Raw genomic sequence first — 22355 nt, forward strand, 5'->3', positions numbered from 1 at the left:
CTCATGACGCGATGTTTAGAGCACAGGTGAGACCTAAGCTTAGATGCGTCACCACAAGCGTTACATCAGCATTGCTACGTACATAAACTGCTGTACTCGGGCTCTGTATCAGAACCATTCAAATACCATTCGAGCTGCGTCCTAAAAATGCCTTTCACTACTCAGCTCCGCACCATCTCCCGACCTTTCATTCAACAATCACATCTTTTCAAACAAACTTCCATCAGAATGTCTTCAACCAACCAGCACGGACAGGGCGCCTCGCATGCCACCGGTCAGAGCGCCGTCCCCAACAAAGTCCAGGAGGCCGCCCCCAAGGGTCTCGAGGAGAGCCTGCCAGAGGGTGTAAGTTTGCAATGTCTGTACATTGCAGCTTGAAGATTGCTAATGTTGCCGTAGATCCACCCCACCGGCAGCAACCCCAACAGCCAATCCACAAGCAAGACTCACGCTCTCAATGATGGCGAGGACTCGGTCGTGCCTAAGAAGATCCAGGAGATCGTTCCTGAGTCCGTTGAGCGAGGTAAGATCTCTCCAACTGCACACGAATGCCGTCATACTGACAACAACAATGTAGCTCTACCCAACTCTCTCCACAACACTGGAGACAAGTAAGCGTACTTTTCGTCGGGAAGGATAATGTAGGCAAATCGCCTCTGTATTGATAGACAATGCATCAATGTTAACAAAAGATATCAAATCAACATGTTCAGAGCTGCTATGTGAGGTGCTGGCCCTGGAAGAGGGTACGTGGTCGGGTTGAATCGTGTTGTCAAACTGACGAAGCCTGGCATACAGCATGTGCGATGATCAGTGACAAGTGACAGGTGAAGACACGCGTGAACTGGTGTGTACCTGACGCTAATGCTGAGCCGCGGTAAATATGACGTTGCTGATGCCCCACCAACCACCCCGCTAGGTCTTCGGCCAGATCTTTTCCCAGCAGCCATTGCAACACCTCGCCACTCTTCACGCGTACGCACTTGACCATGGCTTCCGCAACAGCCGCCGATATCCAGGGACCGTCTCATCCGAATCCACAGGGCCTCAACACATCGGCCAGCACGCAATTTCCCCCCGTCAACATCGGCACGCGCAACTCGGTACTCGCCCAAATCCAAGCCCGCGCAGTGGAGAGAAGCTTGAAGGATGCATATCCAGACCGAACCTTCAACATATGTCCTGTTGTGGTGCAGGGCGACAGGGACAAGATTACACCCCTGCAGCAACTGAGCCAGGGCGAGAATGCAAAGAGTCTGTGGACAGGTGAACTGGAGAGCATGCTGGAGTCTGGCGATCTAGATATCATCGTGCACTGTTTGAAGGGTACGTGGCTGAGCTCGCGTACTGAGAGAGCGTGCTGAGAGAGCGTGCTGAGAGAGCGTGCTGAGAGAGCGTGCTGAGAGAGCGTACTGAGAGAGCGTGATCAGGCGGGCTAACAGTCAGTGCAGATATGCCAACTCAGCTGCCAGAACACCTCGAGATCGGCGCCATCCTCGAACGCGAAGATCCCCGCGATGCCCTCTTGATCTCCCCTCGTCTGCCCAAGGAAACTACACTAGCGACCCTCCCTCAAGGTGCCACCATTGGCACGTCATCTGTACGACGAGCCGCTACATTAAGAAAGCTATACCCGCACTTGAAGTTTGCCGACCTCAGAGGCAATGTCGGAACGAGGCTAGCAAAGCTGGATGCTGAAGATTCGCCATACTCGGCCATTATCCTCGCCGCCGCCGGCCTGAAGAGAATGGGGCTCGACAACAGGATCACACAATACCTGAGTAGCACGAGCGGAGGTATGTTGCATGCGGTCGGCCAGGGTGCTCTGGGCATTGAGATCCGGAAGAACGACAAGGCCATGAAGGAGATTATGAGCAGTATCCGATGCGAGCGGACAACAAGAGCCTGTTCGGCCGAGCGAGCGCTACTACGTACTCTGGAAGGAGGCTGCAGCGTGCCTATCGGTGTCGAGACATCATGGAGAGGTGGCAAGGGCCTCGCGATTGGTACCCAACCCGCAAAAGACTACGACAAACACGGGAACGCGGTAGAGGAGGAAGAGCCCGACATTGATGACCAAGAGCTGGTGTTGAGTGCCATGGTAGTCAGTGTAGATGGCAAGGAATCTGTCGAGTACCAGACAGTACGAAAAGTTCGAACAGCAGAAGAAGCAGAACAGATGGGACAAGAGGTCGCAAAGGTCTTGGTCGAGAAGGGTGCAGACAAGATACTGGAAAAGATCAACGTGGAGAAGCAGTGGGCAGCTAAGAAGCAGCTGGAGGAGCTCAAGGCCAAGGCGGCCAGCTCATAGGTCGGTCGCTGCAGTAAGTGATTGGTTACCATTTGGTGAAGCACATGGTATTGGAGTCAAGAACATAGGTGCTTTGAGCTCTTTTGCTTTATCACATTGTCCACTTCCTGCCATGTCCCATCCACATATACTTGATTGCCTACTCTATTTCCAGAAGAGCGAAATTGACATACTTGCTAATGTCAAATCTTGGAAAAGCTAGCTCACAGTACAAGGAGTGTGACAATCTACAGACAGGAAGCTTGATTGGCAATGTCTTCAAAGTAAGAAACCATGCCTATAAAACGGATTCTCGGGAAGAAAAGTATCTTGCTTCTTATAAACACCCTCAAGTCCTAAGCACAAGTTTACCAGCACCACGGGAACATACCCCAAAGCAACAAGCACAAATATTCATACTCAAAGTCACAAACTCAGAAACACATCTGCCCACTCAGCTCTACAGCCTTACTCGGGATATGTGTCAAAAGAGGTGGACTCAGTACACGGATTGCAACCACGAATATACCCCAATGACACAACGTATCCGCTGTCGCCGTACTGACATTGTTGTTCCCATAACAATGTGCAGCTATTACAGGGTCATCAAGCGGCCGATCAGAATTCCAGGCATGTGCGCTTCCTGTGCAAGGGCAAACGTCGTGGCCGATGAGGGATTCGAATGAGGCAGATGGGATAGCCGGTAAGATGCACGCAGGCGAAATATGGCAAGGGGAAGAAGAAGGGAGGTGAGCCGCATAAAGCAAGCTCAGCAGAGGGTGGGAGATTGGCAGACACGCTTGTACTCTGCCGTGAAGGCGACAGTAGTAGTAGTATTAGTAATGACCATTGTACGGAACATATTGCTGGCCACTGTACGCACATGCTTAGTTACAATAAGTCACCCAAGATATGCGTGGAGTATGAAGTACAAAAAAAAAGGTCCGTGGGTATCATTGAATGAAAGTAATTACAAAAGCAAAGCCTACATGCTCAATCTCTATTGTTGTGGTTTATACACCATGCCTCCAGTCCTCGTGTAAGCATCTGTACTCGCCGGACCAGCCCACCGTCTGCTAACCTCCTCTCTATGTTTGACCTCCCTTTCATTCTGTACCGTAACACAGCAACAGCAGCAACATCCCTTGAGCAGATCGCTTCCAAAGCTACCATCGAGCTTGTACGCGCGCCGGATACGTGTTCGCTGTAGCATGGGAAACAGCCACCATAGTCCACATGACAATCCCATAACCATGCAGTGTCCGTTTGTGGAGCTATGGCCAAGCATATCTGTGGGGTCTTTCTTGGCGGATTTCTGGGAAAGGCGGTACGAGGTACGGCCATAGAGGATGCAAGGACAGAAGAGACCTGTCAGACAGGTGGAAGGGTCCGGACTGCATGCACAGAGACTGTTTGACCATTCCTTTGATTTCTCGAGTTCCATATTTGGATGCGAAATCTGGCCTGGTTGGTGTGCAGCAAAGTCCAGTCCATTAGGACCATGTGCAGCATCAGGAGAGAAAACCGCATGCAAGTTGTTGTTTTGGCCTGATGTAAAGCCGTGTGGTGAGTAGGGCTCGTTCGGATATGGCGATATTCGGTTCGTGGGAGACGTTGGATCAACTCGTGGTTGGTCTTTGTGCATTGAATTGGCAGAGACAGGAGTGATTGGTGTCTTGTATGGCAGCGGCGAGGTCTGATGTGTGCCTGAGGGTGGTGTTGGAGGGATGGGAGGCATGGCGTACGTTCGGATGTTCGTATTGATGGGGGACAGGTTGCTCATTTGCCGCGCGTGCCTGCTTTGTTGTGTATCAACCTCGGGACTCTGTTGATTAGGCTGTGGCTGTGGTATCGGCGAGACAGGCGAGAAGTGTTGCGTTTGCGATGCATGCTGAGGCGAGACGGGGGAGATGGGGGGTTTAACGTCCTGCGCGTAAGACGACGGCGTGTAAGCCGTTTGGGATTGGGGCGGAATGACCGGAAGCTGCGCATCAAGCATTGATTGCGGGCGCGGATCGATAGGCGTGTATCCCACTGGCGATGTTGGTAGTGATATTGGTATCGATTGCGGCATTGGCGGATCATTTGGCGAAGATGTGTATACAAAGGCGCGCATCTCCGCAGGTGTTTGCGCATAGGAGAAGTGCCTCGATGCATCCGTGCTAACATGAGATTGCTGGGGCTGTGTTGGCTGTTGCCACGGCTGAGGCTGATGCTGTGAAGTTTGCTGTCGCGACTGTGCGTGGGCCGGAGCATCTTCTTCTCCCAGAGGTTGCTGCCATGAAAACCTGCTGTGTTGTTGGGAAGTCATTTGAGGCTGTGGCTGCTGGCTTTTTCCATGGTGTCGCGGATCCATAGTGGGCGTTGGTTCACGGAGAAGACGTGTTTGCAGCCAAGGCTTCTCTTACTGCGAAGGCGAGAGATGGGCTCTATCGTATGTGAAGCCGCTGTTGGTTCTGAGTGCGGAGCCAGTGGAAATATCCGGTGGCACAGTTGGTTGCGAGTTGTCCGAAGGTCAGCTGGAGTACAGAAGGCGATCAAGCCGGGGGCCACAAGGTCTGATATCAGGTCAAAGGCCAGCACGTCAAGTCGGTACATGCACAAGTACGAGGTCCAAAGAAAGCCAGCCCTGCAACAGAGCCGCCTTGGGCTCCGGTTGGCTCTTGGCCCTGTCTCATGTCGTAGACGAGCAGCATAGTGAATGCAGATTCGTAGAGCTCCCGCCGTAAGATGGCCCTCTTTTTAGACATGCAGTGAGGCGCGGGCTTGGCCAATCGAGGCTGGAGTTGAGGTGTGACGGCGTTGCGGAGCGAGATGGTGGGCGCTTACGGGTGGCTCGGCCCAGATGCTCTAACCAATCATGATGCTGCCTCCTCTACTATGCTTTTTCGGTGACCGTTGTCGGGTCGCGTCGATGAATACTCTCCTGCATCTAGACAAAGATTGTGCATAAGTGGAAAAGATGCAGATTGAACATGAAGAGCACAGCCTCAGTGGCGCAGGCAGAACCGTTGATTTGTTGCAAAGCCAACGAACCTTGCACTCTGGCAACAGCATTACAATTACGCTACCAGCATCCCAGCAACCTTGAACAAATCACTGGTAGAACTCGTATTTGGATTTTGGAAGACGTCCTGCACTGCTAGTCAAGTCCCACAACACAATCAAGTATGAAATAATCAATTGGTCTGACTCGAGGCTATGCAAGGGCAGCGGGTATGCAGCACCGTGTAGGTATGTATTATGGCGACCGAGGTGAATCAGGTGGAGACGACGGTACAATCTATGCGTCCTTGTCCTGTTGAGCCTTTCCACGCTCCTCCTTGTTCTCCGCACCAGGACGGTTGGTAGAGACGGTTCCTTGTAGCTTAGCGGTTTCGGCAACGCCCTCGCCCTTCTTGCTCTTCTCCGGTTGCTTGGAGATCTGCGAGGTGTGTTCGGTGTTGTCATTGGACAGTCCCTTTTGCTTGCCCGACATCTCGTTTTGGCTCTTGGTCTCCTCCTTGCGGGGATCGGGCTGTAGCAGTTAGCATGCCGTTGGCATTCAATCTGTAGCTATACTGACCTTGTCAGATTGGTCGGGAGATTGCGTGTCCTTCTCCTCGCTGTTCTCCTTGGTAGGCTTGGATGGGTTTTGCTGGTCGCTCTTTGACTCCTCCTTGGATTCGTCCTCGGACTCTTCCTTGGATTCCTCTTTGGGTTCCTCCTTGGACTCCTCCTTGGACTCCTCCTTGGACTCCTCCTCAGGCTCATCCTGCTTGTTCTCCTCGCCTATTGTAGAGTCGGTACCAGTCTTGTGGGCACCGCCCTCACCGTGTGGGTCACCGAGAGGGTGGTGTTCGGCGCCGTGGTTGGTGTCTTGGTTCACGACAATGTAGAGACCAACAGCGGTGCCGACTACGGCGGCGGCCATCCTGAAGATCCAATTAGCATCTAGTACATATCAAAGACTTGATACAAGAAGCAGACAACTAGGCTGCTTTACGCAAACGGAATAGTACTCGCACACATCCGTGGCTCGATCCAGAAGCACGCCACATATCCATTCTCGCGCACGCCTAAAGCATCAAAAAGAACTTTACATACCATGGGGCATCACTGGTCTTAGTCGCGGCCTCGTGACCGTGGCCGCTGGCATATGTTCGGCGTTGGACGGCTCGTTGCCATGGCTGGAGCTCGGCAGTGCGGATATACCTCGCTGGGCGGGCGGCGCGAGCTAATGAGGAGGCGCGTAGTGCGGAAGACCTGATGAAAGACATGGTGAAGCTGTAGATGGATCAATTGAAGCTCGCGATGGGCAATTGGGGGCAGAATCGGAGTTGAGATGCGCGCAAGAGGAAGATCACGTCAGGTCGTGAGAATTATTGGTACGTCACTGGAACAGTGCGCATGGTGGCCCCTGCTTCCGAGGGCTAGCTCGCGTTCTTGCATCACGTGTAGTCCTGGACATGTTCAATCCGAGCCTTCCACGGAGTGTAGTGCGATTATATGGAGCTCTGGCATGCATACCCACGTTAGCAATGGTTGTACTCATTGGGACGAGCTGTGTCTGCAGTCAATTTGGAGGTAGCAGTGGTCTAGGTCTGCAGTCTTGAAACACGTCGTAGGTGTCCAGATATTGTATACAAAGCACGCACATGTACGCTTCACTGCAGACACTGTGCAGCAAACATGGCAAAGGCGAATAGCGGTATAGTTTCGCCCTTTGGGAAGCTCAAGGTGCCCTGCAACGTCACAGAGGCCGTGCGCAGGTTGGAGCTCTCGAAAGCAACGCGCAGGCAACAATTGTCCAAACCCTTCCATCGCGCTCTTCCTCTCCCAACCCGGCCGCAGGTGCCTCCCCTCGCGTAACAAAACAAAGCTCTCTCACCAGCTTTTCGCTTTGTCTCTCTTTGGCTCTCTCCTCTCTCCTCTCTCTCACTCGCCCGCTTCTCCACCGCGCGACTTTGGAGCTGTCCTGCGACATCAACCCCGCCATAGTTGCCCCGCTACACTGCACGCGCCCCAGACTGCGGCCTCACATTTGTGATAGCAGACCTGCGAAGCGCTGCACGCCTTCTACACACCAGCCATGGCGCCCTCCTCGGTCCCGCCCAACCCGACCGCCCACAACGTAGCCCAGCTACTTCCCCGATTCGCCGACGATGACCCCGATTTCCGCTTCATGGCCTTGAGCGACCTACACGACATTCTCCAAGTAGCGCACCCAGGCCTACTCCTCCACGATGACATTGTCTCGGCAAAGACGGTCGAGGGACTGCTCACAACACTGGTCGACACCAATGGCGAGGTCCAGAACCAAGCCCTCAAGTGTCTCGGGCCCTTTGTGAACAAGATCAACGACAAGACGCTGCCAGTCCTGATCGACAAGCTCTCTACTCTTCCCACAGGCAACACGGTCGACCAGTCCATACCCGCCATGGCCCTGCGAGAAGTCGTCATATCACTCCCTCGTCCGACCGCCGGCGCTGCGCGGAGCAAGTCGGTACTAGATGCATACAGCGCCATCAGTCGGGTCCTGATTCCGCGTCTGGTCGGATTCAACGTTATACCACCGGCGCAGCAGGGCTTGGCTCAGCCGCCCAAAGGCATGCTGCAGGACGACCTTGAAAAGGGTTCAGACAGCAACGCCCTCGATGTTCTCATCGAAGTCGGTCGGTGCTTTGGTTCTATGCTGCACGATTCGGAAATCCAAGCACTGCAGCAGGTTACTTTTGCAATCCTCGAGAACGACCGTGCAAGTTCTATGATGAAGAAGAAATCCGTCACAGCCGTCTCGGTATTGGCAGGCTACTTTTCAGATCAGCAACTGAGCAGTTTCCTCTCAAAGCTCATCGAACTCCTTCGCGATCCCCACATTACTCGCAGCAAGCGGAAGTTGTACATCACCATTCTAGGATCCATGGCCCGTTCTATCCCACGCAAGTTCGGTCCCTACCTCAAGACACTGGCCCCTTTTGTCCTCAGTGCGTTGAGCACACAGGAGCAAGACGAAGAGATGGACCTCTCCGACGACGAAGGTGAACGTGACCCTGAAATAGACGAGGTGCTGGAAGCCGCTCTTATCGCTCTAGACGGCTTCCTTGCCTCTTGCTCCCAGGACATGCGCATGTACACTGATGAAGCCATTGATGCCGCAACACGCTATCTCAAATACGATCCGAACCTCGCGCAAGACGACGATGAAGATGATGACGATATGCCGAGTGACGAAGAAGAAGACGCGCTGGAGGGTGAAGACTTTGAAGAAGAGACGGGCTACGATGATGACGAGGACGCAAGCTGGAAAGTCCGTAGGTGTGCAGCCAAGGTACTATACACTCTGATCTCCACGCGAAGCAATGGCGATCTCCTCGAAGACGGAACTCTTTATGAGCGAGTTGCGCCAGCACTCATAGCAAGGTTCAAGGAGCGGGAGGACAATGTCCGCCTGGAAGTCATGGCCACGCTATCCAACCTCATCAAGAAGTCGGGTGACGGCCCCTCGCCTGTCAAGTTCTCGGACGAGATTCCTCAGAGCGGAATGATGCCACCACCGCCAAGCAAGAAGCGCCGTCGTGGTGGAAGTGATGCCAGCATGTTTGACCTGCAGGCTAGCTCGTCTTTGTCAATGGGCTATGCTTCGCCAGCGCCAGCTACTACGCCTCCAGTCGGTCCCCGCGCCAGCTTAGCCAAGCTCAGCCCGGACATCGTCAAGGGCATTGCGCAGCTTCTGAAGCAGTCGTCATGCCCGCCCACTACTAAACAGGCATGCATCTCTCTAATCAAGGACATCGTTATCACTCAGCGTGGTGGTCTGGACGGCTACCTGAACCAACTCATCAACCCTGTAGTAGAAGCTGCCAAGGTCGCCGGGGGCACCACAAGCAGTGCTTCCGCCACCGCCAATAGCCTGCGCACTCAAGCATTGCAGCTGATAGGAGCCATTGCCGACACTCATCCTTCCAAGTCCATTCAGCCATACGTGGCATCCATCATCGACGCGCTTCTTCTCGGGGTTAAGGACAAGTATAGCAAGTTGTCTATCGAGGCTCTCGCAGCAACAGAACAGGTTATCAAGGCCCTTACACCTCCCCGAGCAGCTGCATCTGGGACGGAGAACCAGCAACATCTGGAGCAACTATTTGATGCCTTGTTCAACCGGATATCAGCGAATGACGCCGACGTTGAAGTTCGACGGAGTGCTATCCACGTTCTTGGACTGTTGCTTGGTAGGAGCTCTGGTGAGCAAGGTCTCCTCTCATCACAGAAGCGAACGTCTGGACTTGAGCTTCTGGTGGACCGCCTAAAGAATGAGCTTACACGGCTTGCCTCCGTACGTGCTGTTGATTCAGTTGCCGCGCATACCAAAGCGCAAAACGAGTTGTCAGCCAAGTGGGTACAGAGCGTCGCACTGGAACTGGCCGCGCAATTGCGTAAAGCCAGTCGTGTACTGCGTGGTGCCAGCCTGAGCGCCCTTCGCACTCTTGCACTGAACCCGCTGTCGCGGAGCCAGCTCGATAGCCAGACCAAAGCGCAGGTTGTGGAGATGCTGCTACCGTTGCTCAACGCTAGTGACCTGCATCTCCTAGGCCCGGCTCTTATCGTCCTCGCTACATTCGTCAAGGATGATGCGCAAACTACGATGACACCTAATCTCAACGGTGCTCTTTGCCAAGTTGCTCAAGGCTCAATAAGCGGTACACCATTGGATGCACTACTCAAGCTAGTACGTATCATCGGCGAGCAACGCGCTGGAAAGGCCTTGATGCAAGCACTGTTACAACAAGTCGGTGTATCTGGCCATCCAGAGGTTGTAGGCAAGGTCATCGGCAACTTGCTCGTATATGGTGGCGACAGTGTTGGCGTGAAGCTAGAGCAATTCATCACCGAGCTTGAGACTGCTCAGGATGACAAGCGAAAGTGTCTTGCTCTTGTTGTGCTTGGAGAGTCTGCGTTACGCCTAGGTGCTCAATCTACCGTCGATCCGAAGCTGTTTATCAAGTACTTCTCTGCCAAGTCCGAGAACGTGCCACTTGCGGCTGCTGTCGCGCTTGGCCGAGCAGGTGCTGGAAGCGTTAGCAAGTATCTACCCGTCATTCTGTCGACCATGGGACAGCCTTCGTCTCCGCAATATCTCTTCCTACACGCTATCAAGGAAATCCTTCAGCACGATGATACAGAATCAGAGATCATCCCGTACGCATCAACGCTTTGGCAGAATCTTGTCGTTGCTTCTCAACTCGAGGACAATAAGGCTATCGGTGCGGAATGTATTGGCAGGCTTACTATCATCGACCCCAAGACGTATCTTCCTCAACTTCAGGTAAGGCTTCTCTCCTATATGTATTTTCAACAGCTAACCGGTGATCTAGGCGTTCTTGGACGACCGCAAAGGAAGCTTACGTGCTATGGTCATTTCTGCTCTACGATACACTTTCACCGATACTGATGAAGCTTACGACGAGTATCTCAAACCCATCGTCGTACCTATGTTGATACAGATGCTTAACGAGCCGGATCTTGAGAATCGTCGCCTAGCTCTCATGACGTTCAACTCCGCCATGCACAATAAACCCGACATCATCTTACCCGCGCTAGACCAGCTACTTCCGCTGGCTATGAAGGAAACGGTCATCAAACCTGAGCTTATCCGCGAGGTGCAGATGGGCCCTTTCAAGCTCAAGGTCGACGACGGCCTAGAGATCCGCAAGAGTGCATACGAGACGCTCTACGCCCTTCTCGAGAAGGCTTTTGCACGACTATCACCCATTGAGGTTTCAGACTTCTTCGACCGCATTGTCGCTGGTATCACTGACGAGCACGACATCCGAGTCCTATGTAATCTCATGCTCACAAAGCTCATGGTTATCGCGCCAGACCAGGTACGCTCGCGTCTAGACTCGCTTGCTGAGAATTTCCGAACCATACTTGCCGTTAAGCCCAAGGAGAACGCTGTCAAGCAGGAAATCGAGAAGATTCACGAAGGTGCCAAGGGTGTGCTCAAAGTGTCCATCCAGCTCAACAAGCAACTGGGTACCGAGGCTGGTGTAGGCCAGGATGACGCACAACTACGCGTCTGGGCACAATACTGGGACCAAATTCAGAAAGAGCATGAGAAGGGTCTCAAGGCGGTCTCAGAGGAGCTCAAAGAGCGTGATCGCTAATGGCCAACGCCGCGAACGATCAAGACGCCTGCATCCTCCATCGAACTTGACCCATGCCCCAGTAAAATCTCACTTTCCCCATAGACTTACTGTCAGGATGAATTTGCGCCCGGGATAATCGATTATGCTCCTGTTGACGCGTTTCGGACAGCGAAAACACTTCCGTGGATGAAGGGATGCTCGAATGCATGACTTGGGAAGAGGGGAAGGGCATGAAATAGAAAAAGATATTCTGTTAGCGCACCGACGCAATGAATGCAAAAACACGATACCTTCGTAGCTTTCCGGAGTGAACTACATCAATCAGCGTGACGTGACGTGACGATTCAAGAACAAGCTCGCTCTCCATGGTGGTATTCTTGAGACACTACACAATACATATACAGACCGTCACATATTCTGTATTAATCTAACGTGAGACATGGCGTAAATTCCAGGGTGTTGCATAGCTAGGATACAACTCTGAGGAACGAATCTCCTTCCTTACACTGACCTAGTTGTTGAAACGACCATAACCGACTTTCTTCTGACACTCGCTTGCCATAAACCACGTCCCTATCATAGCTCAACATATCTCATCGCTCATTGATAGTATCGCTCACATCTCTCAACCATCTCCTTCATTCAGGACACCATGTCTCCCAAACATTCTCATCGCTAGCAATGAGAAATGTCCCCCAACAACCGGTCTCGCGACAAACGGATAGTCTGTATAGTTCCCGCTCTCCGTCGTCATGTAATGGTCAGTAAGCGCCTTGTCTGTAACTGTCTCATTGATCCACTTAGCAAGCGACTCTACAAACAAAGCTCTCGTCTGTGGTAGACTCGTAGCTGCGGCCCACATCTCCCAATCACTCTTCGTCCACAGGTGTCTGTTATCGAGAGGCACGCCGTATTTTTGGGCGACAGTGGGGTAGAAAGCTGATTCCATGAGGAAGAGGGACTTTGGGATCGAGCGGAGGTTGAACAAGAGAGCTGGATAGATGTTGTAGAGGATGCTGTAGGAAGTGGAGAGCTGGTAGGCTAGGAGGGTATGGGTGTTGGTGGCGTCGATAGATGAGGCGGCCCAGAGCTGGTAGTAGTCGAATGCTAAGGATACATATTTGGCCGCTAGATCAATTTCGCCGACGGCTGACGCGATGCCACCCATGCAGTTCATCGCTACAATGTCTTTAATGGCGAGGTTGGTATTGTTAGCGATAGTATCGTTGAAATCATCTTTGGTCAGGTTAGTATTGGTCTATTCGGGTTATTGCTTTACTATATTATTTACCTGTGGTAGTCTGAAGTTCAGGAAATAGGCTCTCTTCCTTCACGTAGACTGCCCATCGCTTGAGTATATCGAAGTGCGTTGCCAGAAACTCAGCGTTGTTAGTAGCCATGAAGTACGCATAAGCTAGGATAATCATGTTCGCGCTCTCCTCAACGGGCATGGCTTCCTCGCCCCATTTGTCTGGTATGCTTGAGCTGAAATAGCCTATGGCATTTGGATAAAAGCGACCAATGTCATGCATGGCATATTGCTCATGGTATAGTCCACCATGGCTGAAGCTGCACGTCACCGGTGGCGGTGCGGTAATTTACGGCAGGCTCTTGGGTCGTGCCAACGGTATACAACACCGATCCTGACTGGCTGGGCTTGAAGGTGTGAGAATAAGCGAACACAGGTACCCGATCGTCCGGCCGTCGAGGCTGATCCTGATCGAAGGAACGATCTAGTACGCCGTCGCGAACGAACTGCTGCCGTATAGTTGCTGCTAATCCGTTGGCGAAACTGAATTCTGCGGCCAGGCGAGGTGATGAAACGTAATGTAACTTGCCCCAATATAGTTCACTTCTAAGGCCACGTTCAAACCATGAGACTTGATCCAGTATCTCTGCTTCCCTGTGGACTAATCAGAGATGTAATAACCAATTGTTTCTTTCAATGAACTCACCAATGATACAATGTTTCAGGAGTTCTCGTGCCCTTGGTTGGGCATTCATACTTGTCGAAAGACTCGGTGGGGCAATCGATACCCCACCGCATCGTTGGATTGCCGTCCGCTAGCCAACTGGTGTCTACATCTGAATAGAGCTGTACATCGTGTGAAATTCCATCGGTGGCGACATGCGCAACTTCCAAATAGCTGAGCGGAACACTACTCTTACAGAGATCTTGCGGCACGACACGAGAAAAGAATCGCGCCTCTATCCTCAAGGGTCCACCATTAAATGTAAAGTTATTGTAGTGTGAGTCTTAGGATACGGTTAGTAACATTGCTTTGTGGAGATCGTTGACGGAAGGCGAGTCCCCCATGTATTCGTAGGACATTCCGTCCACACGTACAATAGCAGTCAAATCCTAGAGGTCTTCCGTTTCAAAAAGTAACGTTCCGGTTGTTAAGGGTGCTGCCACCAGAGGTCGTGCTCCAAGCGCTGGTGTAAGGCGACCGAACTGCGAGAGGGATTGCAGGTGGTCGCAGAGGCGAGTAGATTGGACTGTATGTAGTAAGCAATGCTTAAATCGTAATGACGGTAACACGAACTCTGACTGTTGCGCAATTATATGGCTCACACCAAGCAAGAAGAAGATGAAGGAGAACATGTTCTAAGGACTTGCTTGCGAGGAAGCCCTATCGCTACTCTGGGCGACTTATTATAGTGAACCAGACCCAGTACAGAACTCTGTACTCGTGTTCAACAGTGCGCAACAGCTGTCAGGAGATGTTGAGCCAAGCGGTCGGAATGTTACAGTGATGCGGCTTCTTGCAGTAATGCGTATCGCAAACCATGACTATGAGGAATTGTGACAGGCTGAAAGCCTTTGCCTGCAGGCCCATGAATATAGAGGTTCCAATGTGCCGGCGCTTGCGACGAGAATTCTGTTTGTCCTTTTAGATCAGGTGTGTCATTCCACTAAGACCATGCTTCGTCTGCAACACTCTCAACATGTCAAGAACCACTATCCGTCTCCTTCAAATCTTTCTCTCGCGCGTCATGAATATAAGAGTATATCGCTATGATATCAGCACAGGGCAGTTGAGAACTGTTCACGTCGATTTATCGAGAACGCAATACAGCGTACTTCGCCTCATACTTCTAGATAGTAGTTGTCTCATTGCGTGAGTAGGGCGAGTAGGTATTGTTGGCGTAACCTCTGGTTATCAGGCAGGCGGACACTCATATTCGCGTGGGTCATCGCCTTGTAAGCGGGGCAATATCGACTGGGAACGAACCACGAAGCTTCGAGAAAAGCAGTCATTGACACGGTGCATTGAGAATTGTACTAGGTCCGAGGAGACTGTATTGTTGGAGAGATGAGGGATGAGAGCCGCGGACTCTAGCGTGAGGGTTTTCGGATCCGAGCCTTGGAGTGCGTCATCCGCTCCAGCCTCCTCCGAGCTCCGTAATCTCGAGCCCCGGACAAGTCCGCCACTGCATCCAAGTCGTCTATCATAGTAAGAGCCTGACTGCGGTCAGAACCCTCTAGATCTGTATAGGGAATGAATGATGTATCCCCCGAAGTAAGCACTACGTGTGACGGCCTAAGAATCCACCAATCAAGCTGGCCTTCCCGCATATCTAGGTAAAGGCGTAAGACGTGAAAGGGTTGACTAAGTTCTTTGCGGCCTGACAGACGCACGAATCGACATTTATAGCACAATCACCAATCCACAGTTGAGTAAGAAGAATCAGTACTTAAGAGGCTGATACCGACGATTCTAAGGTTTTGCTTGCGGCTCAACACATCAAAATCGCACCCAAGCATACCTACATCCACAGAACTTTGAAACCGCCGATATGGCTTTTAACACCAAACACCAACCAAAGCAAGTCGCCGTCTTACTTGAAGGTGAAAAAAAGGTGGATGTGTACGAAGCCACAGGTGGCGCCGTTACTTCTCAATTCGCAGCTCACAACTTGTCTCTTCTCCCACCCATGCCTCCAACCTCGGTCATCCTCGACAACGCATGTGGTGCCGGAACAGTCTCTCGCATAATTCTCTCCTCAAATACACCATCCGATCTGAAGATATACGCCACAGATATCGACCAAGTCTTCCTCGACAGGCTTCAATCGGATGCGGAGAAGAACTCCTGGCCGATCCATGTGTCCAATCAGAAGTCTGAGAATCTATCGTTTCCTGACGACTACTTTACGCATTCCATCAACAACATCGGTATCTTCTTTACTACTGACAATGGCCTCGATGGCGCCAAAGAAATCTACCGCACACTTCAACCCGGTGGTATAGCGGTAGTAAATTGCTGGGAAGATGTCACCTGGTTACCACCTTTCGCACTCGTACATCAAGCCCTCCGCCCAGGAAAGCCCTACCCAGCACCCCCTATACAATGGAAAGATGGGCAGCAGATCCAGAAAGTGATGTTCGAAGCAGGCTTCTTAAAGGAGAACATGAAAGTGGAAAAGAGCGAGGCGTGGGCAAAGACTACCGACTTGAGGGGCTGGGCAGAAAAGTCTTGGGCGTATCTGGGTCACATAGGCGGCTGGAATGAGACGGATGGTGAGAGGTGGGACGAAGCTTTCGACCTACTGATGAAGTATATCCTGGAACAGAAGGGTACCAAGAAGGTTGGAGAGGAAGTATGGATGAGGGCTAGTCAATGGGTGGTTATTGCCTGGAAGTAAGCTTCGCTAGGATAGTAGTATGGTACGTTCGTCTGCATCATAACACCATGACGAGGGATATCGTCGTTTGTAAGACAGGGCAAGGCTGAGAACCACAAACTCCAAACGAGTACTGCAGAGTCATCAATCAATCTCATTGAATTCAATCCACTATGTTCCCCAGCATGATCATCATCGACATATACCACTCCCTTAACCGTACCCTTCCACACTCAGCTTCTAGGCACACGATATAACTAGACTTCCACTATTGGAAATCAAATCCAATTCTTGGAGTCGATTGTTGGGAGAGTTAGGCGGATTCGGCGGTGGTGACGGAGGCGGAGTTCTAGGCTGAAGTCCCTTCTATATGAATATTAGTTCGGTTGTGACATGCATATTCCTAATCTGAGAACCTACCGGAAGGAGGACTGCAGGTTGTGCTTTGTCATATAAGCTGGCTGGGTCTGAACGTGGCGACGATGTAGGAGGAGACAGGGAATCGGGGTTACTTGTTGAATACCAAAGGAACTGGTCCATGAGATACATATTCGTACGCAATTGGTGGTGTTTGATTTAGTCGGATAGGGGAAGCTGTTGCTTATTGCTGTAGCTAGATTGTAGTAGAAGACGTATGGCTGTTATACAAGAAATCCTGGAGCGCATGGAGGACATGTATATATACTTCGCTTCTTGATTGAATATTCTATGTTCGTGTACCATTGAAGTATGACAGCGTTTAAAGTATTCAAGGTGTAAGCCTATAGCAAGTGCAAAACAGTACTGCAGTAGAGGTTACTGGATGGAGATATCAAGGTTGCAGACGTAAGTGATTGACCAAACAGTGGGCTCTCGCTCTTAGGTGTAGGTGTGAACACCAGCATAGCGGCAAACGACCTTCAATGCTGATAGGAGCGCCCTCTTCCACGGCCGCCTACATTCGTGGGATTTTCCAGCTGTTCGGTTCATATATTCCAATGGAATAATGTGTCATGCAATGTGATGATGACATGCGAACACATGATAAAGCAACACGATTCACCATTGTGTATAGCCGCCTTCGAGTCCCCTGGTGGAGGTCTTGTCTGGCAGTGATCATTGGGTTGTGCTTCGGGAAACAGTTGATTGCATGGCTTTGGTATTGATTCGCTGAGTCTGCTTCAAAAAGCAACACGATCAAGTCTTCTGATTAATATTGATCAGCTCACCGCAATGAACAGTAAACATTAAGTATGCTACATAGATATGTACACGTGCAGTCGGACCTCGTGATAAAAAAAAGTAAGATCAGTCTCCCAGAGACTAAAGCCAGTCTAACGAAAAGTGGTATATCGAGTACCACCCAACGCGACTACGAGAACCGGTGCTTGTCTATCGTTCAACACCGATACAAAAGACAATTATAAGGTGTAGCGAGTGGATAGAGTAAGGGGTATAACGCAGAACAGATGGTAAAGTAACAGCGGACTGGCCGGGTATCAGAAAGAATGAAGAGGGTGAATATTCATGCAAAAGGCCCAAAAACCCAGATCGCTAAAGGACGTGAAAAAGGAAAAGCAGAATATAAGCAAAGAAGAAGCAACAATGGCAACGTGAGAAGGGAACAGTTCACGCCATCATCATGAGTCTTGTACCACGCTTCTGGAGATTTCGCGGTCTGTAATTGCCCGGGCCTAGGTTGCTCCTCGGAGGAGCTGCGGCACTTTGCGCATGTCGATCACAGTATCGCCGGCCAGCGACCTCGAAGTAACCGTCGCGGAGGACGATGCGGCAGGTCGTGCATGTGAAACATCTTGGGTGAAACTTTTGACGCAGGTCCGTTTCGAGATATTGGCCTTCGATGCCGCGGTTGCAGGCATTGCACAAAGATCCGTTGAGCTTATGGTAGTGCTGTTCGCAGTATGGTGAGTTCTCAAAGACGTAGAATTCCGCTGTCGGAAAGGGATCAGCGCACGTCCTGCAGACAAAACAGTGCTTGTGGTAGCGCCCAGTAAGGCGACCAGAGGAGTCCTTCACGGACTTTCCAATGATCGGTTCGGAGCATCCGCGACAATTGCCTTTGCTAGCAGCTTTGGGTCGGCGTACTTCTTGTTGCTGAGGTTCAGGATCGGCCACACGTCTCGGTGGGCTTACGTTGACTTCCGCTGGGTCCTGCGGAGATGTCGGCTCACTGTCGAACGTGTTGCGCGGCATCGGCGCACCCATCTGTATGGCGGGATCCATTGGTGACTCTGGATACCTTGCATATCCTCCGGGCGGAAATGTGTCCTGGCGATATCCCGGTGAGAGCGCACGTGGATATGGCTCAGCACCATCAGGCCTCATGTAGCTTCGAGGTGCTCGAACAGGCCGTGCTTCAGCATAGGATTCTGGGCTTGCGCTTCTTTCAACACCCTCATCAACAATGTTGCCGGGTCGACTGATCTTGGAAGTTTGGCGTGAGTGGGCCGCTTCGGACTCTGGTGGGCTTGATCTCGAGCTTGCTACGCTTCGGTAGCCAGAGCTGGCGTATGAATCATCCGAGAAGCCAGAGTCCGAAGGCGTGTGAAGCGCATTCATGGATGCATCACCCAGCCCAGAAGCTGCTAGTGGCGGCGGACGTAGAGCGTGAGATGGCGCGAGGCCTCTGGGCATATCGCTCTCTGAGCCGCTTCGGCTTGAACCTCGAGAAGGGAACATATTGTTCGGTAGAGACATGAACTCTGGATGTTGCAGATCAGTCATATCCGATGGCGGTAGATCCTTCTCTGACGGTCTCCTGGGCCTCGGCGGAGGTTCTCTCCTTTCTCTACTATTTTGTCGTGATGGATCTTCTCTTGACAAGTTCTCCTGAGGTGTCTGAGAAGGCTTCGTAGATTCCTTCTGTAACCGGTCCAAGAAAGCATCAATACCTTCGGCCTGTTCGGATGTGGTTGGTAGCGGTGGCAAAGCATCGGTACCGCTCATGCCTGGCTTCGGGCGAGATGGGAGGCCTAAGCTACGGTTGGAGTATGCCGAACTTCGTGACGCATTCGACGCTACAGACCCGCGCTGTTTCGGCATGCTCTTGTTGGTCCCGACACTATCCTGTGTACCCGTCCTCCTGTGGCCAAGTGCTTGTCCATCTTCCGCAAGTTGTCTTGTTGCACTTGTTGTGCTTGGCCTTCGATCTGCCGTACCATCAAATGGCCCTGGCGCAATGCTGTTCATGCGTTTGGTCACATTTACTCCGCCGTCGAACCGTGGGCTTAATGGCGCAAAAAGAGGGCTCGGTTGAGCATAGTTTTGTTGGTAGGGCTCTAAGTGTTCTCGCGGTTGAGGTTTGGCACTCTTGGAAGTATTGTTCTTGGAGGGAAATCGCGGAAAGGCAGAGTCCAAGTTCGAGCTGTAGTCGGGCGACGGGGGTGCCATGGATCGTGGAACAGGACTTGTCACGCTGCGGTTCATCTTGTACGGAGACTTTGGTGGTGCTAAACCTGGAGACCGACTTCTGACATCACCTTGGTTAGTCATCGGTGATGATTCTAGCGGTCGAAATGGTCTGTCTGGAAAAATCAGCACGAAGTCTAGCAGTGACGTTGGTCCTCTGTTCTGCTTGCTTACTGGCTGCATTTGAATCAATTCGTGGAGGAGGAGGCATGCGACCCGATTGCGGTAGACGGTCCGATCTGTTGCTAAAAGTTGGTCCACCAAAAGTTGCTGCGCGATTGAGTTTCGGCGAGATGATGGAGGGTGGAGATTCTGGAGAGACAGTTGAGGTGGGGGACATGGGCTCGGGAACTGGCGTTGCTGGATTGATGAGCTTGTGTATATAGTAGTGTTCCGTAATGTACTCACCCGATGGGGCTGCTGCTGCGCAAACATGGTCGGCTAAATGAAGGATATCAATGTCCACAGCGCAAGATGAACACTTGATGGTCGGAAGAGTGCTCATTCGTTCCATCTTGAGTGTGTTTGTAGAGCTTGGTCGAGGAAGAAATCCAAGGCCGTTCGTGCCTGGACATGCAATGTAAGGCCGTTCACGTCCAGCGGTGTTAATTCGTAAGGCGATATGGAGGTCAGTAACATGAAGTAGGAGCAGGTCATGCGGCAGTCCTCGAGGACGGATGATAGATGGACAGACCGAGAAACAAAGCTGAACAGGGTTGTCCGATCCTCAGAAACGGTGTGGGTGGGCCTTGCTGAATCAGGGGAAGCATGCAGGCATGGTTCCGAATTGGTTAGGATTCAGGGACGGCAGCGGGATAAAAGCCAGCGCCTCTGCGTCCTGCGGTCTAAGAGGCTGTTTAGCCCCACAATCGACACGCGCAATGTTGGGTATTTTGATGCTAATGAATTATGATCAAAAAAGCGGTTATGACCGTGTCTGGGCGTTGACCACACAGAGCTCGCATCGCACAACAAGGCTGATCGGCAATTAGAGCCAAAAGCCCAATCGCGCGAGGCAAACCACACCAATCGCTTTCTTTGCGTGTATCCATCACGTAACTCGCGCGTCTCTGGAAAGTGGCGCGCGAGGTCGAGCGAGTTGGTTTCCATGATTCGACAGGCGCGCGCACGGAGCGACGGCTTGTACCTGGGCAAATCGTGTGGTTCCCTCTGTCCCAGCGTCGGCGACTTGGGATGAAACCATGGTCAGCGACGGAATCTCGGGCGCAGCACCATCGCCGATACAAAACGTCATGTCTGCGGACCAGAGTCAACAGAGTTCGCAAGCCCAAGGACGTCGCAAATAGCGGCAGCAACGCTGCCAAAACCGTAAAGCCAAGTCCTGCAACAGCGAGCAGGTGGCTAGAGGCTTTGGTCGTCTGCTGCCCATGCCTTATCAAGCCACCGAGGCCGGACATTACTCTTCGGCGTGATTGGCCATATTCGGCGTCGTTCTCGTTGGTTGATCTACGCTGCATGTAGCAATTATCCATGGCTTAAGCGCCCCTTTCGCTACGTCAACAGTTTCTCGTTCATCGTCTTTTGGTGTCGGTGTGGACCACGAGACAAAGTGCTTGATCTGTCGCAAGAGCCAGAAGTTTCAACCCAATTGAAGGCATACTACTGCACCAACTGCTGCCCCTGGAGGATGACACTCTCCCTGCCAGCACTGCATGTGCTGACATGGTTCCCATGGCGAACTGCGAGGCTGATTGGCGATCAGCAAGCTTCACATGCAGGTTGCCGCATTGGTCGTTCCTGCAAGCGATCTCAGGGTCTGGTTCTGAATGTGTCTGCCATTACGGCTGACAATATCGAAGTGGTGTTGGTTTCGTGTAGATATTTCGCAAACAAGCAGCATCGGTCAGCTATCAACAGTGTCTGTCTTGCATGGCAGCCACTGTACGTAAATGAGTTGCGGATGGTGTCGCGTGCCGTTCCTTCTGTAAACATTTTTGACGCAGGAAACGTGTCGAGCGCTGCCGTCGCGCTCGACTGACGACACCACTGTGCCTTGAAACGATGCGTGGCTCACAGTCCTCCGAATGCCATGCTTGTCGTTTCTTGGACAGACGTGTTTTCGCATGTGCGTGGAAAGTCCTGAGGCGTCCACTACAGGCTGGAAGTTCCCGAGGTCCTTTTCTACGCAGGAGTACGGAGCACGTGATAGCGGGGCTTGTATCTGATAGATGCCTACGTAGTACCTGTCTGAAGAGGGTACCTCATAGGAGGAAATAATAAAATCCCACAGCGGAACACTCGAGGACGCGATGACAACTGTCCATGCAATGTACCTTCGCTTGAGGCTCATAGAGCGCTCTCGTCCGGGTCGCTTACACAGTCACCATGCCCACTGCGGTCGTCGTTGCTGCATGTTGAGATGGTGGAAGAAACAGTGGGGCATGGCGACTATCGCGAACACCCTGCTGCGCGCTCATTGGTGTTGGACATACCGAACAAGGCTACGGCGACATACAGTAGTACGAAAAGTGGGGAGTCTGAGAGGTAAAGGCAAAGAAGCGGTGGGTGAACACGCTGTCCGGCAGCAGGCGGGATCGATCACGTACGACTATTGCTAAGTCAGCCGGGACACGGGAGGCATTTATATCGCACCTTCTCTCCATGTCTCCTCGTCCACCACAACACACCACCGATTGTAGATAGACAACAGCCAACTGTCAAGCTTACAATCTCTCTCCCTCCTATCAACCACACCCAGATTTCCCCGGGCCATTGCCCAGCTGTCAAGACGTTTTCCAATCTCCTCAGCTCGTAGGTGCCCCGCTATAACCCCATGGGGTCACTTTATACTGACAATTGACAGGATCCACAACCCATTCGCCGGCCGACGCACTTCTCCCTCTGGGGCAGCGTCGGATTTAGACTTCCGCAACTAAGTT

At 52.0% G+C, this 22355-nt stretch overlaps 8 protein-coding genes across 8 annotated transcripts; 5 read left to right on the plus strand and 3 right to left on the minus strand.

The window, feature by feature from the left end:
- The first annotated feature begins 135 nt into the window (after positions 1-135).
- ACET3X_004325 (uncharacterized protein) lies at positions 136-750 on the plus strand. The gene is made up of 3 exons (XM_069450517.1): positions 136-345; positions 400-523; positions 578-750. The coding sequence occupies exons 1-3, from the start codon at positions 148-150 to the stop codon at positions 613-615; spliced, it is 360 nt and encodes a 119-aa protein (XP_069308303.1). The 5' UTR covers positions 136-147; the 3' UTR covers positions 616-750.
- Positions 751-952: 202 nt separating this feature from the next.
- ACET3X_004326 (uncharacterized protein) lies at positions 953-2311 on the plus strand (the record flags this gene model as incomplete). The annotated part of the gene is made up of 2 exons (XM_069450518.1): positions 953-1326; positions 1452-2311. Exons 1-2 carry the CDS (start codon positions 990-992, stop codon positions 2309-2311), a joined length of 1197 nt encoding a protein of 398 aa, XP_069308304.1. The 5' UTR covers positions 953-989.
- Positions 2312-5476: 3165 nt separating this feature from the next.
- ACET3X_004327 (uncharacterized protein) lies at positions 5477-6619 on the minus strand. Its single transcript, XM_069450519.1, has 3 exons — positions 6377-6619; positions 5856-6204; positions 5477-5807 (listed from the first exon to the last, which is right to left on the minus strand). Exons 1-3 carry the CDS (start codon positions 6547-6549, stop codon positions 5574-5576), a joined length of 756 nt encoding a protein of 251 aa, XP_069308305.1. The 5' UTR covers positions 6550-6619; the 3' UTR covers positions 5477-5573.
- A 494-nt stretch (positions 6620-7113) lies between these two features.
- On the plus strand, positions 7114-11705 carry ACET3X_004328 (uncharacterized protein). Its single transcript, XM_069450520.1, has 2 exons — positions 7114-10595; positions 10645-11705. Exons 1-2 carry the CDS (start codon positions 7362-7364, stop codon positions 11434-11436), a joined length of 4026 nt encoding a protein of 1341 aa, XP_069308306.1. The 5' UTR covers positions 7114-7361; the 3' UTR covers positions 11437-11705.
- Positions 11706-12043: 338 nt separating this feature from the next.
- ACET3X_004329 (uncharacterized protein) lies at positions 12044-12950 on the minus strand (the record flags this gene model as incomplete). Its single annotated transcript, XM_069450521.1, has 2 exons — positions 12044-12654; positions 12710-12950. 2 exons carry the CDS (start codon positions 12948-12950, stop codon positions 12044-12046), a joined length of 852 nt encoding a protein of 283 aa, XP_069308307.1.
- A 1906-nt stretch (positions 12951-14856) lies between these two features.
- Positions 14857-16187, plus strand: ACET3X_004330 (uncharacterized protein). Its single transcript, XM_069450522.1, has 2 exons — positions 14857-15100; positions 15146-16187. The coding sequence occupies exon 2, from the start codon at positions 15220-15222 to the stop codon at positions 16066-16068; it is 849 nt and encodes a 282-aa protein (XP_069308308.1). The 5' UTR covers positions 14857-15100; positions 15146-15219; the 3' UTR covers positions 16069-16187.
- Positions 16188-19550: 3363 nt separating this feature from the next.
- ACET3X_004331 (uncharacterized protein) lies at positions 19551-19890 on the minus strand (the record flags this gene model as incomplete). The annotated part of the gene is made up of 3 exons (XM_069450523.1): positions 19551-19571; positions 19630-19815; positions 19864-19890. The coding sequence occupies 3 exons, from the start codon at positions 19888-19890 to the stop codon at positions 19551-19553; spliced, it is 234 nt and encodes a 77-aa protein (XP_069308309.1).
- A 1945-nt stretch (positions 19891-21835) lies between these two features.
- On the plus strand, positions 21836-22352 carry ACET3X_004332 (uncharacterized protein; the record flags this gene model as incomplete). The annotated part of the gene is made up of 3 exons (XM_069450525.1): positions 21836-21935; positions 22116-22227; positions 22280-22352. The coding sequence occupies 3 exons, from the start codon at positions 21836-21838 to the stop codon at positions 22350-22352; spliced, it is 285 nt and encodes a 94-aa protein (XP_069308310.1).
- Between the last annotated feature and the right edge of the window lie 3 nt (positions 22353-22355).

Source organism: Alternaria dauci, chromosome 3, assembly GCF_042100115.1.
Source record: "Alternaria dauci strain A2016 chromosome 3, whole genome shotgun sequence".
NCBI lineage: Eukaryota > Fungi > Ascomycota > Dothideomycetes > Pleosporales > Pleosporaceae > Alternaria > Alternaria dauci.

Coding starts and splice junctions, on each gene's coding strand:
- ACET3X_004325 (XM_069450517.1), top strand. CDS start 148: ATGCCTTTCACTACTCAGCTCCGCACCATCTCCCGACCTTTCATTCAA. Junction 346..399: donor AGGAGAGCCTGCCAGAGGGT/GTAAGTTTGCAA, acceptor ATGTTGCCGTAG/ATCCACCCCACCGGCAGCAA. Junction 524..577: donor TCCTGAGTCCGTTGAGCGAG/GTAAGATCTCTC, acceptor ACAACAATGTAG/CTCTACCCAACTCTCTCCAC.
- ACET3X_004327 (XM_069450519.1), bottom strand. CDS start 6,549: ATGTCTTTCATCAGGTCTTCCGCACTACGCGCCTCCTCATTAGCTCGC. Junction 6,205..6,376: donor AAGACCAGTGATGCCCCATG/GTATGTAAAGTT, acceptor TTGGATCTTCAG/GATGGCCGCCGCCGTAGTCG. Junction 5,808..5,855: donor CTCCCGACCAATCTGACAAG/GTCAGTATAGCT, acceptor TAACTGCTACAG/CCCGATCCCCGCAAGGAGGA.
- ACET3X_004328 (XM_069450520.1), top strand. CDS start 7,362: ATGGCGCCCTCCTCGGTCCCGCCCAACCCGACCGCCCACAACGTAGCC. Junction 10,596..10,644: donor CGTATCTTCCTCAACTTCAG/GTAAGGCTTCTC, acceptor CCGGTGATCTAG/GCGTTCTTGGACGACCGCAA.
- ACET3X_004330 (XM_069450522.1), top strand. CDS start 15,220: ATGGCTTTTAACACCAAACACCAACCAAAGCAAGTCGCCGTCTTACTT.